The 13409-nt window shown below is 53.9% G+C and overlaps 1 protein-coding gene across 1 annotated transcript; it reads left to right on the forward strand.

The window, feature by feature from the left end:
- Window positions 1-7348: 7348 nt before the first annotated feature.
- On the forward strand, window positions 7349-9156 carry HOXB13 (homeobox B13). Its single transcript, XM_033848003.2, has 2 exons — window positions 7349-7952; window positions 8903-9156. Exons 1-2 carry the CDS (start codon window positions 7349-7351, stop codon window positions 9154-9156), a joined length of 858 nt encoding a protein of 285 aa, XP_033703894.1.
- The last annotated feature ends 4253 nt before the right edge of the window (window positions 9157-13409 follow it).

Below are 13409 nucleotides of genomic sequence, written 5' to 3' on the forward strand. Positions count from 1 at the left end.
GATTCTTAACCACTGCGCCACCAGGGAAGCCCAAGGCCAAATATTTTTTAAAAAAATTTTTTAGTGGGTGATTTTCCCATTTAAAGTAAAAGACACTTCGTCTACCCTCTCAGAACTCTTAGAAAACCTCTGAAGGGGGCTAGAGGGGAAGAAGCACTAGTTTAAGCCCAAGTGACCTAGAGCTGAGCAGATTATGAGCCCGGAGCTCTGCACCAATCCCAACTCTCACTTTGGTGGAGTTCCTTATGTGTGGCCCAATCTCACCTCTGGACTTTTAGGGTAACAGTGTAGACGGTTGGACAGATTCCTCCAGCCCCATAGGTGTCAGGTTCTGGGATAAGTGGCCAGTCCAGAACCTTGGGGGTATGAATGAGATGGGCTTTCCTCCAGGTCAGAGTCCTCAGATGGTAACAAGGAGCTACTCAATGTTCATCTCAGGCTGAGGCTGGGATTCAGAAAGGCAGAGGGCATATGTGTGTGTATGTGTGTGTGTGTGTGTGTACAGCCAGACACTCTTGGAGGCAGAAGGGTTATTTTCAAGGCTTTCTTGAATTCTCAGAAGGTAGTGTTTTGTGGCATCTTTCCCTCCCATCTTGGTTATGCTCCTTCAAAGACAGGAACTCATGAGCACCATGGACAGGACATGTCTTAGAAGGCATGGATTACGGGCCGTTTTCCTCTGCTCCATTGTGTGTGCGTGTGTGCGAAATGCTTGCCTTTCTCTTCTCCCAACTTTGTTTCTTGAAACAGATAACTCAGTGAGGGGAACAGGGAAAAGCTTTTGCTATGGTGGTGGTGGAGGGAAGAAGGCCACAGGATGGTCTAGTCCTGGGCCATTGGAAGGGTCTCAGATCTCTCAGCAAGGGGAATGAGGGAATCAGAGCAAGAAATCAAATCTCTCAAACTGTACTTTCCCCTAAACCTCAAAACTACAGCTCCAGTTCAGGCCAAATAAGCAGGTTTGGGACTGGAGGGGCCAGGGCCTTGTTGCTGACATTCCTCTTGATTTCAGGAGTGAAAACTTAGCAGAGTCTACACGTGAGTAGCCAGAATTTATCCTGATAATTATCACCTACATCCACATTCCCTGAGGGAAAAAACAAGGTGGAGAAGGGGGGGGGCAGGTTGTGACTCAGATCGCTTTCTTGAATTTGCAGGTACGTTTGTTGATATATTCCCCCATTCCTGAGCCCCATGCAGGATCCCAGGGGCTGGAACAAAGGAAGCTGAGTCTCCCAGGGACCCTCGAAGCTGCTGCAAACCCCAAAGACGTTGGCCGTGGGCTCTCACTTGAGGATCCCGCCTTTATGAGTGGGATTTGAGGATCCGCTCCCGAGTGTGTGTAGCGGGTGAGAAGGCTGGAGGGCTCGGGGACCTACAGGGTGAGGGTGGAGGAGGTGATCTCCTGCACCAGTTTTGTCCCATTTAATGGGCTACTGCGGAGTTTACACCCTAGGGCTGATCGTCCCATAACGGTTGCCTCTCAGAGGCCAGGTCGAGGGGCTGGGTTCCCTCAAGGACCTAAAACCTGCGCCCCGCCCTCTAGACCTGCGCGGAATAATCAGCGGCGAGCCTAGAGGCCTCTTGCTGGCTCTCGCCACGATTTTCCTCCACACTGAGGCCTTCAACCTCCAGGAGCGCTCCCTTCCCTCCTCCCGCCTGCCCTGCGCCACTCTTGTGCCCAAAGTGAACACTGATGCGGACTTAAAGAGCAGCTGGTCCAACGCTTCCCTTCTTACACACGGCAGATAGGAAAACGGAGGCACAGAGAGGGGAGATGACTTTTGCCCACCACTCCGAGCTAGATCAAAACCTTGCCTGAACCTTGCGCCCCTCAGGGCGGCCCTCTAGGCCCAACATTCCTAACGGCTGGGGCCGGATGCGCCTGGGCTTCTCTGGATTGGGGCTGCGGGCGCGTGATCGAGGTCGCCCTCCCAGTAAAGCGCACAGTCCGAAGGGGGGCTGGGGTCTCTGGGCCAGCGGGCCTTCCAACCCGGCATGCGCACACGTGGCAGGCCAGGAGCAGCCGGCTGTTCAGCGCCTAGCAGCTTTACTCCCATCCCTTCGCACTCCCCGCCTCCCTCCCTCGGTGTTGGACCCCCCCCCCCCCCCCCCCCCCCCCCCGCTCACGTTCCCCGGCTCACCGCTTCTCCGGTTTCTCGGCGCCATCAGGACGGTGGCGGCGGCCATGTGGCTGGCACTAGCTTCTCCCCTTAGCAGACCCTCTTCGATCGCCCCTCAGATCCACTTGCTGGGTGGCGGAGGCCACGATCGGCTCTAATTTATGGACTAATAGCTGGATCCCTCAGCCTCCGCCTCCGAAGCACTTAGGTTCGTCCTGAGAGGGTCCTAAGCCCAAGGATGTCGCAGGGCTGCCCGGGCAAGAGGGACGCGGAGGTGAGAGTGGCCTCCTCCTGACCAGTCAGGCCTCCACTCTCTGGTTCTTGTAGCTCCCAGACTCCGCTGTCATTTTGTCCAAAAGGTTTTCCTCTGAGGCCCGTCCAGGTCCCGCCTGACTTCTTTTCAGGGAGAAGGGCCCGGGTCGCCTGTCATCCCCAGTCGGGCCTGGCCGTTCTCGCCGCTGGCGGGCTCGGGCTGGCGACGCCGCTCCAGGAGCGCCCGGCGAGGCCGCCCCGCCAAGGGCAGGCTCCGGCCGCGGGGAGCTGTGGGCAGGCCCCGTGCAGAGAAGAACAATGGAAAATTGAGAGGGCCGGGAAAGGGGGTAGAGAAAAGTAAGAAGGGAAATAAGAGAGAAAAAACAGGAAAAAAAATAAAGAACTAGACGAGAGGAAAAGACAGAAAAGGAGGAGGGAAGGAAAAAGGAGAAAACGAAAGAAAGAAAAGTGAGAGGAGGAAGAAGCAAATAAAAGGAAAACAGTGTAAGTGACAGAGAGGGAGAAAGGAACCAAGGGGAAAATAAAGGTAAACGGGGTTGGAGGGGGGTGGGGAGAAAATAAGCAGTAAAGACGAGAAGAAAGAAAGAAAGCAAGACGGCCCCAAAGGCAAGATAATCAAAATTAAAGGAAAGAAAGGCAGAAAGAAAAATATAAAAAGAAAAGAAAGATTCCAAAAGACAAAAGACAGATGAGAGAACATACAGCCAGAAAGAAAAGGAACGGAAGAAAAGCCCAAAGAAAGGAGAGCACCGCATCAGGCCATTTTCCTGAAACCGAGAGAAGTAAGCGACCTCCTCAAGCAGTTCGGCCAGGCCCGCGCACTCTGGCAGGCCAGCGGAGCCCCAACCTTTCCAGAAAAAGAAGCGTTGCCGCTGCAAATAAATTCTCATTTTTCATCACGACCTCCCTGAAGGCCGCGGTCGTCGCGACCACGTACGTTCTTCCAGGTGGGAGGACGACGGCACCGGGCGCTCGCTTTGCTTTACAAAAAATAAACCATAATTTAACAAATGCCCCAAGCGGGGCTGGTGGGCTTCTCTCGCCCCCTCCCCCTCGTCGGCGGTCCCGAGCCCGGGAGGGGCGGGAGCTGACAAGGAGGTGCCAAGTCCCCGTGGCCGGAACCCCCGGGGGCGAGGCGGCCGCGCTCAAAGGCCTGGCTGTAAAGGTCACAGGCGGTCTGTGGGGCCGCGCTGAATGGGCTCCCGGAGGTAAACAGACTCTTAACTTTCAACTTGGCCTTGACCTTCCTGGAGGTGTCTGGCCGGTATGTAAAGGAGCAGCTGAGGCTTTCAACGCGTTTGGCTGGGTCAGTAAAGGGGGTTGGGATTCGGGGGAGGCTCAGGGGTCCTGAGGGTCTGCCTGGAGGCTCCCAGCAGGACACAAAGGAGTCTGTGGGGCTGGGGGAAGGGCTGGCGCAGCCCAGGCCGACGGGGAGGTCAGGACGCCTGGGTCGTCCTAAACTTCAGCCCTGAACTCTTGTAGAGCCCAGGGAGGATACGGAGGCACTGAGCCTCAGGTTCTCTATGTGGGAACCGCAGGCTTTGCTCGAGGCTGAAAGAGGCAAGTGAGAAGTGACCAATACTCTTTAGAGAAAGTGCCCTTTTCTTTTCAAATAAAAACAGGTGCCTTGTAGTTCATTAGAAACAGATACACATACAGAAACAGAAATAGAGCTCATTTATTCAGTTTAGAAAATGTTTTCATGTGCAAAATCTCATTTAATCTTCACAGCTTTCCCGTGATGTAGAAATTATTATGCCTTTGAGGAGACGGATAATTTTTACAGATGAGGAGGCAATCTTACCTTATCTGACTCCAGTTGAGGTCTATGATAGATCACAGATTGTTGCAAATACATAAACATGTACAGAAAATGGGAGCACATGCTCATATGTTAATAATATGATATCCAGAACTGTTCCCTGGTATCTACTAGATGCTAAATAAATTGGGGAGGAGGGCTTCCCCGGTGGCACAGTGGTTAAGAATCCGCCTGCCAATGCAGGGGTCACAGGTTCAAACCTTGGTCTGGGAAGATCCCACATGCCAAAGAACAACTAAGCCTGAGCGCCACAACTACTGAGCCCGCGCTCTAGAGCCCGCGCCACAACTACTGAGCCCACGTGTCTAGAGCCGGTGTTCCCCAACAAGAGAAGCCACCGCGATAAGACTGCGCACCGCAATGAAGAGTAGCCCCCCGCTCACTGCAACTAGAGGAAAGCCCGTACGCAGCAACGAAGACCCAACGCGGCCAAAAATAAATAAATATATTTATTTTAAAAAGTGCCTCAAAGATATTTAAAAAATAAATAAATTGTAGAGTAAAACAAAAACAACACCCCCATAGTATTTACTTGTATTGAAATGTCTCTGTTTACATAGGGGTCTCCAGCACAGCTGGTGAGCTTCTCCAGGGCAAGGCTTGAGTTGGTCACCTCTGCATTCCACAATGATGCAGAGTTACATGCATTTAGCTGCTTATTTCCATGGACGCAGATAAGAACACTAATATCCAAAAAGCACAGTTGCAGGCAGTGTTGCTATGAATCTTTAAATTTTTGTATTCAATTCTTTTTCCTTCTAAAAAATAGATAGGCTGATGTCAAGCGAAGAAATAGCCAGTGTACGTCTTGAATTTTTTCACAGTGAACACACCCGTGTAAGTGTCATATAGATTGAGATTGAGAACATTTCCAGCCCCCAAAAAGGCTTCCTTACATCACCTCCCTGTCAGGAGCTCCCCTCCCCAGGGTGATCTCTTCTGACCTCTGTCACCATAGATAGATTTTGGCTATCCTTGAACTGCATAGAAATAGAATCATACAAAAGTTACTCTTTTCTGTCTGGCTTCTTTCACCCACCTATCTGTGCGATTTATGTTGTGTGTAGCAGTCTTGTTTTTTAAATTGATGTTTAGTGCTCCATTCTTTAATTATAGTACAATTTATTTGCCCGTTCTACTATTGATGGACATTGGGTTGTTTCTATTTTTGAGCTATAATAAATAAAGCTGTTTTGGACACTTCAGTACATGCCTATTGATGGACATAAACATTCATTTCTGTTGGGTATATTCCCAGAAATGGAATTGATTGGTCTATTTTTAAAATTTAGGGATCTATTCATGCCCGTGCTGTCATCTACCAAGCAAAAACTAGTAAAAAAAAATTCTTAGTCTTTAGGTAAAAATCCTGGTATTTCTGCCTTTCATAATCAGACAAACAAGAGGTTGTAATAAGAAACTGGAAAGCATCAAAGAGATATCTCCTCCTTTTTCCCTCATGTTGTTTTCAAATACGACAAAATTCATTGAGGATTTCATGCTTGGTGTCCTCATTTATTAGCAGTGTTCATTGAGGGTGATCTATCATCTTCACTACAGCCCTACAACTTGGGGCAACTCCAGTTTGCATGGGCCCTTTCCCAAAAAACTGGCTCAAGTTCAGACTCAGGTTGAACTCAGGTGAGGGGGCACGGCTGAGCCCACCTAGAGGGCAGGGTGGTCTGTTCTATATAATTGCCTTGATCCTGGTGTAGAATGCAAAAGTTCCTGTCTTCTCCAGAAAACCTGTGAGTTCTAGAAAAAGTGAACCCAGAAGGATTTGATTTGGGAGGAGTAGTGGTGGAAACAGAAAACCTCTGAAGACAGATCTGTGAAACAAATCGGTTTGGGTCTTCTGCCTTGCACTGCACAATAGGCCCCAACAGAGAGGCCTCAGGCAAGTCCTCCAGTGGTTGGGGCTCCCTCTCCCATCTCCTTTTCCTTCTAAGAAAATGTAAAGCCTGGAGGAAGCATATAGGGGAAATGGAAATCCAGACCCCCTTTTACAGACAGGTCCAGAAGCTCCATTTCCACTTTAGGTCTGAAAGTTTAGCGTCTTCAGTTCTCAAGTCTCCTTCTTTGGAGCACGTGTCCCACTCCCTCTCCCTCCCACCCCTCTCCGAATCCGGAGCTTTCTGGGCAGAAACTTGAGTCCCTGGGGAAGAGAAGTCCCAGGCACTTCCCCGGGCCCGGGAGCAGCTTATTACTGTGCATCCAGGATGGAAGGGGCACCTGGAGTGAACTGGGATGCTAGTACCTAGGACTCAAAGCAAGGGGCTTCCAGAAATACGCCTTAATCCCCATTTTCCAGCCTCCTCTGACTCAGGCACATTCCCGGGTTCCCCTTTCAGGCCCAGAGCGGCCTCCCGGCCCCACCCCCGACTCCCCTTCCCCCCACGAGATGGACACTTTATAGGGAGAGCTTTTTATTCTCTCGTTAAACCTGCCAAAGCACAGGAGACAGAGAGCCAGGGAGGGAGAGGAGGCGACCGAGGTGGGGCGGGCTCCGCGTCCCCTCTCCCGCCTTCCACTACTCCCCCCCCACCCCCGACGTAGCTGGGTTGCTCCAAACTGGAAAGCAGCGAAAGGACACCTCCTCTCTTTTCTCTCCTTTTCAAATGCAATAAAAAACCGAGAGAGGGAGGGAGGGAGAGAAGGAGAAAGGGGGGGAGGGAGGAAGAGAGAGAGAGGGAGAGGGAGAGAGAGAGGGAGAGAGGGAGGGAGAGGAAGAGAGAGAGGGAGGGAGGGAGGGAGGGAGAGATAGAGAGGGAGGGAGGGAGGGAGACAGAGGGAGAGAGGAAGAGAGGGGGAGAGAGAGGGAGAGAGAGAGAGAGAGAGAGAGAGAGAGAGAGAGAGAGAGAGAGAGAGAGAAAGCGGGGGTAAAGTATTTTCGCAATTTCTGCCATGAAGATTTTATTAGCTTCTCTCCGCCAGGCCGCAGCCAATCAGCGCGCGTGCCCGGGCACCTGCGTCTCCTGCGTCAAGACGGCCGGGCTGAGCGAATGCAGGCGCCGAGCGAGCTGGGAGCGATTTAAAACGCTTTGGATTCCCGGGGCCTGGGTGGGGAGAGCGAGCTGGGTGCCCCCTGTATCCCCCACCCCCAGCACCCCATGAGCCGACCCTCGGCCCCATGGAGCCCGGCAATTATGCCACCTTGGACGGGGCCAAGGAAATCGAAGGCTTGCTGGGAGCCGGAGGGAGTCGGAATCTGGTCGCCCACTCCCCACTGACCAGCCACCCAGCGGCGGCGCCTACGCTTATGCCCGCTGTCAACTACGCCCCCCTGGATCTGCCAGGCTCTGCGGAACCACCAAAGCAGTGCCACCCATGCCCCGGGGTGCCCCAGGGGGCGTCCCCAGCTCCGGTGCCCTACGGCTACTTTGGAGGCGGGTACTACTCCTGCCGAGTGTCCCGGAGCTCGCTGAAACCCTGTGCCCAGGCGGCCACCCTGGCCGCCTACCCTGCGGAGACTCCCGCGGCCGGGGAGGACTACCCCAGCCGCCCCACCGAGTTTGCCTTCTACCCGGGGTACCCGGGACCCTACCAGCCTATGGCCAGTTACCTGGATGTGTCGGTGGTGCAGACCTTGGGCGCCCCTGGGGAGCCTCGCCATGACTCCCTGCTGCCTGTGGACAGTTACCAGCCCTGGGCCCTCACCGGTGGCTGGAACAGCCAGATGTGTTGCCAGGGAGAACAAAACCCACCGGGTCCCTTCTGGAAGGCGGCATTTGCAGGTAAACTGCCCACTACTCCGGATCCCCTTGGCGCTGAGTGCGGGGTTGCAGGCCCTCCTGGCGCTTGCCTGGGAGGAGGTGGAGGGAGACTTGGGGCTGGTGAGGAGGAGCTTGGTTCTCCTTGGTTGGCTATTAGGACTCTGAAGGAGGGTCCAGGCAGTTAGAGAGCCTGGGTAGAGGCCCCAGAGGGTCTGTGTGAGGGCCTGAGCTGCGGGCTATCTGAAGCCTGAGGACCACCAAGCCCCTGACCTCCCCAGGAGGCCTTGGGACCAGCCTTTCGATATGTTGGTGTGTTTGGCTCTCTTTGCTGTTGTTTGGGGCTCAGGGTATCCCTGCCCGGCAGGATCCCAGTTTAATTCTTCAAAAGGGCCAAATAACTCTCAATTCATTGAGTATGGGGTGCAGTGGGGTGAGTGGGAACAGAGAAACTGGATGTTCTGTAAAGAATACAACCCCTCACTTTCTCTCAGATGAGTTTTTCAGTTTCCAAAGGGAAGTTTAGATTTCCTGCAGCCATGGCTTAGGTGTGTGCATTAGTGCATGTATGTGTTGGGAGCGGGGGCAGAAACGTGTTCCCCCTGTACAGAACTTGCTTGTAGTATCTATAAGAATGGCCAAGAGTTGGAAAATGCATGTGAGGGTGGACATATGTAGACGGTGGGCAAAGGTCTGGCCGTGTGTGATGGGTGTGTTTGCAGACTTGCAGGTGTGAGGGCAGTGAAGAGTGAGGGTGGCCTGCAGAAACCGCTTTCCAAGGCTGGGCGGTGATCAGAGCTGGAAGCCGAGGTGTCCTCTTGTGCTTTGGGGGAACAGGAGTGCACGAATGCCTGTAGGGTTACCTGAGTGCTCCTGCAGGATGATTTAGCTTGTGGGGCCTGGGTCTGCGCCTGAGCTTGCGCCAGGCGGTGGTGTGAGCATGTCTTTCTCTCCCTCCCTCTCCTGCCGCGCAGACTCGAGCGCGCAGCACCCTCCAGACGGCTGCGCCTTCCGCCGCGGCCGCAAGAAACGCATTCCCTACAGCAAGGGGCAGCTGCGGGAGCTGGAGCGCGAGTATTCGGCTAACAAGTTCATCACAAAAGACAAGAGGCGCAAGATCTCGGCGGCCACCAGCCTCTCAGAGCGCCAGATCACCATCTGGTTTCAGAATCGCCGGGTCAAGGAGAAGAAAGTCCTCGCCAAGGTCAAAACCAGCGCTATTCCTTGAGGGAGCTCCCTGGCTGTGCCTGGGAGGGGGGGAGGAGGAAGTCGGAGTATCCTGGGGAGACCAGGAGCCTGCCACAGCCAGGCTGGGGCCCAGGACTCTGCTGAGAGGCCCCCAGAGGTGACACTCTTCCCAGACCAATGCTCCTGGGCTGTTCCTCAGGCACAGCTTGGGTACCCCATTGGTCCCAGAGAGCCAGCGAGGCCCAGAGTTACAGCCCAGTCCACCAGGTGACACCACCCAAAGGACCTTGTCCCAGTCATAATCATTCATCCTGGCAGTGGCAATAATCACCATAACCAGTAATAGTTGCCATGATAATTAGTATCATATTTTCTATCTAGAGCTCTGTAGAGCACTTTAGAAACTGCTTTCATGGATTGAGCTGATTACGAATAAACTTGGAAGGAGACCCGTGGCAGGAGAGCTTCCTCTGGAACCCCTTCCATTTCCAAAGCCCATCCCCATCCCAGTGAAGGCAGAGGAGACAAGAAATGGCAGATTCACCCCTGTGACTATGTTGCCCCTTTAGCATTTTTCTAAGATGACAGCTAGGCAGGATGGACAACACTGGAGGGTGCATCTCCCTCCCTCCGTGCCCATCCCCTAGGTTGTACCCACTGGTCTCAGAAGTCCGCATCCCCACCTCTTCAATTTTGTCCGTGTGTGAAAAACAAGCCAGCGAGCTGCCCTCCGGGGTCTGTTCTCCTTCCTTTCAGAGAAATGGGGTTTGAGAACGTGCCTGGATAATTCACCACTTCCTCTCCCAAACTTTCCAAACCCTCCCTTAATGTTCCTGGTGGTTCTGACTTAAGGAGGTCATGGTTCATTGGGCATTTGGGAGCCGCATGAAATAGATATTTGTGGCCTTGTAGACGGAGCCCCTCCCAGGCACAAACGGTTACAGAATGAGGGAATAGTAGCCTATCCATGGTAGGCACGTCCCAAACACACTGGTATAGCCCAGAAGGAGAAAAACAAAAAAACAGAAAGCAGAAAATGGCTCCTTCACTACCCGTTCCTCCTCTGCTTGCCTGCCGGTGACACCGCGGAGCTTGCAGGGCTCAGGCCTGGGAGTCGCGGAAGGCTCTTTTTCGAGTGAAAGAACCACGGGCGGCGGAAGCCCAAAGACCCAGTCTCAGAGTGGGGAACGGCAGGCAGCCGGGACAACAATGGGCACGGACTCATTTCCTTTTCACTTTGCGCTGGTTCAGTCCACATACCCTGAATTCTGGGTGGGTGGAGGGCAGGTTGGCGCCAACTCTCTTTTCCGCAGCCACGTAGACAGTATGGGAACAGTGCGGAGTTCCCAAAACCTGGGGCAGACCAGCTGTTAGCAGAGCCGGGGACCCTGATGTCCTGTACCTGGGCCCTGTGCCCGGTGGGACTCGCTACCTTGGCCGCGCAGCAAATCAGCGTGTTTGAGCTGGATCTTCCTGCAGCCCAGGCTGGAGGTTTCCGGCAGACACTCTCCCGGCGATCGAGCGCACAGGCGTGAAGTGGAGAGGACCCAACGCCGGACCCACGATCCGAGCCACCGAGCAGCGAGTAGGCGGGAGGCGAGCAGCCCGAGGGAGGCCCCCGGCCATGGTCTCGACGGCCGCTCCATCTCGGAGCAGGCTCCTCCTTCTCCAGGAAACCCTGCGTTGGCCGCCGCAGCCGAAGAATTCGAGTCGGGTGGGATCCCAGTCCTGGCTCTTCTTCCGGGAGAGAGTTGGGAAGGCTGTTCTAAATCTTTTTACCAAAGAGGATCCCGAGGCTGAGGGGAAAGGCCCCGACGGGCAGTCACCCTCCCTCCCTGGGTCTTCTTAGAATGCGTGTGCTTGGGGAAGGGGAGGGTGTCAATTTCGTGATTTAAACAATTCTTCCAAGCCCCGTGGTCCAGTTTAAGCTCCCTGGTATCGCGTCCCGCCCAGGGGAAGTGACTTTCTGCCTTCCACGTTCTCCTTCAAGCTTAGTCTCAAGCGAGGAGCTTTTAATATCATAGGTTCTCAAGCTTAGTGGGTGCGACCCCCTCCCTCGCCGCTTCAGAAAGAGCGAGACTTCAGATAGGCCCATGGGTAGAGAGAGCGCCCTGGTGCCGGCTCCCCACATGGGGAGGAGAAAGGCCGCAAGAAGGGTTGCCACTTGGACTTCCTGAGATGGCGTAGGTAGAGGCCTAAGGAGTCAGGGGCCTCGAGCCTCTGGACTCCCAGAGCGCTAACTCCTCCACTCCGCTATCAAGCCCTTAAAGTTTCGGAGCTCTTCTATTATTCTCTCTCAATAATTTTAGAACAAACAAAAGAATTGGATTTTAGAGATTTATTTCGCTACCAGTGTGTTTGACCTATTAAAAAGACAAGGGCGCCCCCTTCCGGTAGAAGCTCGCCATTTCAGGGAAACCCGCCGGTCTGCTCGGCTTTAACCCCTCAACCGAGCCTCTGGCTTCCAGATGCCTGGCGCGTCGGGCCTTCGGGGTTGGGGAGTTCGGGGCTGCGTGTGAGAGCGCCGGGACCCGGAGTCGCCTGGAATTGGGCCAGGGTATAGGCAAATGTATCGGTCCAGCGGCTGAGAGACTCAGGAGGAAGGCTAGGAGAGCAGCGAGCGATCTCGAATAGTGAAAAAACGGGGCGGCCAGGACTCCCGGGAGCGAGGCTGCGGCGCCATCAGCCCTCGGTCCAGGTCTTCGTTCCACTGGAGTATTATATTTATCTTCCTCGCCAGGCCAATTCGCGGCGAACCCCTTCCTCCCCTTTTATCCCCCCGACTCATTTACTTGTATGGAACCTGTGCAAAAAAAAATTTTTTTTTAAATTTCGCTTTGTATTAAACCCTTTTATGGAAGCTCTTTCCAAACACCAATTTTACTCCCGAGGCAAATTATACCCCCTCCCACCGAGGCCGACCATTTAAAAATCTTTCAGTAATTTGTGTCAAAATTACAACAAAATATATCTACATGTATTTGCCTGTAGCTATTTGCTTTTTAAATAGGGCCATTTTAAGCTACAGGAGAGAGGGTTTTGCTAAATTTAGACTGAAATGTGTTGACTATAACGTTCACAAATAGGTAAATTCAAACAACAGTCTCAGGAACAAATAAACGCAGAGGCGCACGAATAGACTCCGGAAAATACACCGGGCGTCTTTTCACCAGCGAGGTGTAATTTTACTCGGAGCTGCCCTCCGCGCCCTCTCCCTTACTCGGAGCAGATCATCCCCGGTTGAGTCTCAGCAAACGTCGAAACAGGATCCGAGGGTCGCGTCTACGCTGCTCCAGGACCGAAATCACTTACTTCCAACTCCAAACCAGGTGGATTTTATTAGGCCGACTTAGGGGGTAGTGGTGGAGAAGTGCATAGACGTGACCTCCGGAAGCTCTTTTCGAATCTAGGTTCTCCAAGCAGCCCAGCGGAGAGCGAACCCGAGGCTCTGGCTCCGGGGTCCTTCACTCGTGCTGGCAAACGCTTCCCACCACCCTGGAAGTCGCGAGGCCGAAGCCGGCGACTCTGCACAGCCGTGCCCCCCTCCGCAGTCACCCCTAGCTAGCCACCCCTACTCTGAGTGGTTCGAGGACCAGAAGATGTCCTGCGGCAGGAAAAAGGCCCAGATCAAGACCCGCCAGTTCTACGAGAGGCGCGGCTCCCCTCCTCCAACACGGGGCCAACTGCCCTCCCCTCTTCCAGTCCCCCTCCTCCCCTTAATTAAAGTTTTATTCAAGGTCCTAAGTGCTGCACTTTAACTAGGTTTCCTTCGGGGGAAACCCTCTGTGCCCCCGCCCCCGTCCGGTCTAATAGAAACCCCAGAGCTTCAAACGTGAATTAAATAAATGAACCCGTTACCGTAAACTGGCAATAAAGCGCGGAGGCAACTGCTGCGGAGGGGGCGAAAGGAGAGGTTCCGTTGTTTTTGAAAGAAATTTATACCACTTTCTCACCCACCTGAATAGTCCCTCTCCGGGAAAGTGGGGAGAAAGCACTGGATCGGCCCTCGGCCTCTCACCCGAGTGGGACACCCCGCCCCTCCCCCCAGGCGCTGGCCTGGGCCCGGGGAGAGATTTTAAAACATCCAATGGGGAACTGATGCCAGCCTTTCTTCCTCTCTAGGCTACCAGTTACTTTTGTGTAGAAAGCGGGTGGGGGTGGTCGGAGCAGACGGAGAAGAGGGAGTTCCACCACTGGTCCCCCTCCCCTAAATTGCCTCTAAAATGATGGAGAACAGCAAGAGTTCAATCACCCTCGGAAAGTTAGGGAGGGAAAGGCAGTCTGCCGGCGCCC

This window comes from Tursiops truncatus, chromosome 20 (genome assembly GCF_011762595.2).
Source record: "Tursiops truncatus isolate mTurTru1 chromosome 20, mTurTru1.mat.Y, whole genome shotgun sequence".
Taxonomy (NCBI): Eukaryota; Metazoa; Chordata; class Mammalia; order Artiodactyla; family Delphinidae; genus Tursiops; species Tursiops truncatus.

What these genes read in the sequence shown, in the direction of transcription:
- HOXB13 (XM_033848003.2), top strand. Translation starts at nt 7,349, where the DNA reads ATGGAGCCCGGCAATTATGCCACCTTGGACGGGGCCAAGGAAATCGAA. An exon ending in CTGGAAGGCGGCATTTGCAG is followed by an intron (nt 7,953 to 8,902) that starts GTAAACTGCCCA and finishes CCTGCCGCGCAG; the next exon opens with ACTCGAGCGCGCAGCACCCT.